Genomic DNA, 1,746 nt, shown 5'->3' on the forward strand with positions numbered 1-1,746 from the left:
ATTCATATCTAAATATTTAAGCCTTCTAAATCGTCCTTTTAAGAGAGCAAATGCTCTTTCGATAACCTGTCTACCTTTTGATACAGTTTCATTAAATCGTCTGTTAACGGCGTTTAAATTTCCTCTATCAATATAAGGCGGAATTAGCCATTTTAATACAGGATAAGCCTTATCTCCCAATAAAAATTCATCTCCGGGAAAGTAGCGTTTGGTATTAGACATTATATCAATATATATGTCTGAGTTCCTAAAAATTCTCACATCGCTTACAGAACTTGGGTATCCTGCAAAGCAATCAACAAATTTCATTGATGCATCACATATTCCTTGCAGTGTAATAGCGTAGAAGCATTTTCGGTTTATATAAGCTTCTGCATCGACTTTTGGAGCTTTGATTGGAATGTATGTTCCGTCAATTACACCAATAACATTAGGAATATTACAGATTTCTTTAAATTTATCAATATTTGCGTCGATTTCTGATCTTTGTGGCCATTTTATTATTTTAGGTGCAATTATACAAAGAGCATTAATTACTCGCACAAAACATGTTGATAGCGATGACTTTGCCATGTCAAATTTTTCACCAACGGACCTAAAAAAATTATTAAGACATGACAATTCATATACTTTTATACTTAGATTTGATTTGTAGTAAGAATATGAATACCTGTATGAATCAGGTGTAGCCAATATCCAAATTACTGAAAGTAACTGTTTTCGTGGATCTATTAGCGGACGACCAGTTTGTTTATTTTCATTTCCAGCAGAGTTTAATAACGGACCAACTTGTTCTAGTAAATAATCAAAGGCTTCAAAAGACAATCTGAAATGTTGTTGAAATTCCGTACTACTATAGTTGTCTACAACGTGTTCTATGTAACCAACAATACGATTAGGCTTCTCTTTTAACTGTGTCTCAATTAATAACATTGCATAGTCTTCTTCATTGTCTGATTCTTCCTAAAATTGCATATTTAGAATATAAATATGATCACTGCTTTCAAATATGTTACGATATTTTTAATAAAAACTTGTAAACATTTTAAATAAAATGTTCTTGTTAATAATAATGTCTTGTTTAAATTTTGTGCTTGTAAAAAAAAACTGTGATATAATATAAAACATTATATATTACATTATATATTACAATACCTCAATATTCAGCATTAAGTTTTTTGCAAAAGAAAACACAGAAAAATATATTACTTTTTTCACATTTTCTGTCATAATTCTGTTATAAAGTACTTCCTGAAAATTAAGTTTGTGAGAACTTTTTCCAGTTAGAGGTATAACTAATAAACAACTGCCATTACTGTGATCAACTGTTACTCCAATCGTTCACAAAGTCAGACAAAATTGTATGCTCATAGAGCTAACTCCTCCTCCAACCCAACTCTACTCTGACTCTCCTTGGAGTAAACTTTATGAACGCAGCCCTTGTAACACAGGGTGCCGGCGGGTAGATTTTGCTGCCAAGAAAAGTGCGCGAATTGTAATTGAATGAGAAAGAGCACTTAGGCCTGGTTTATGCGAGCAATAACTGTTAACTTATGCCGGAACCGGTAAAGTTTAACTATATGATTTTAATACTTTTGTTTATACGAAATTGCCGAATGCGTATAAACAGAAGTATTGGAATCCTATAGTTAAACTCTACCGGTTCCGGCATAAGTTAACAGTTATTGCCCGCATAAACCAGGCCTTAGAATAAGCCCTAACCTAACAGAATAAGCAATAGCGATA

General features: G+C 32.5%; 1 protein-coding gene across 1 annotated transcript; it reads right to left on the minus strand.

Moving 5' to 3' along the window:
• Positions 1-74: 74 nt before the first annotated feature.
• Positions 75-963, minus strand: LOC109863483 (putative nuclease HARBI1; the record flags this gene model as incomplete). Its single annotated transcript, XM_020443747.1, has 2 exons — positions 75-595; positions 671-963. Coding segments are annotated over 2 exons (814 nt in total), but the record flags the coding sequence as incomplete, so codon positions are not given.
• Positions 964-1,746: the final 783 nt, after the last annotated feature.

This window comes from Pseudomyrmex gracilis, unplaced genomic scaffold (assembly GCF_002006095.1).
Source record: "Pseudomyrmex gracilis isolate BER0280 unplaced genomic scaffold, ASM200609v1 scaffold_5417, whole genome shotgun sequence".
NCBI lineage: Eukaryota > Metazoa > Arthropoda > Insecta > Hymenoptera > Formicidae > Pseudomyrmex > Pseudomyrmex gracilis.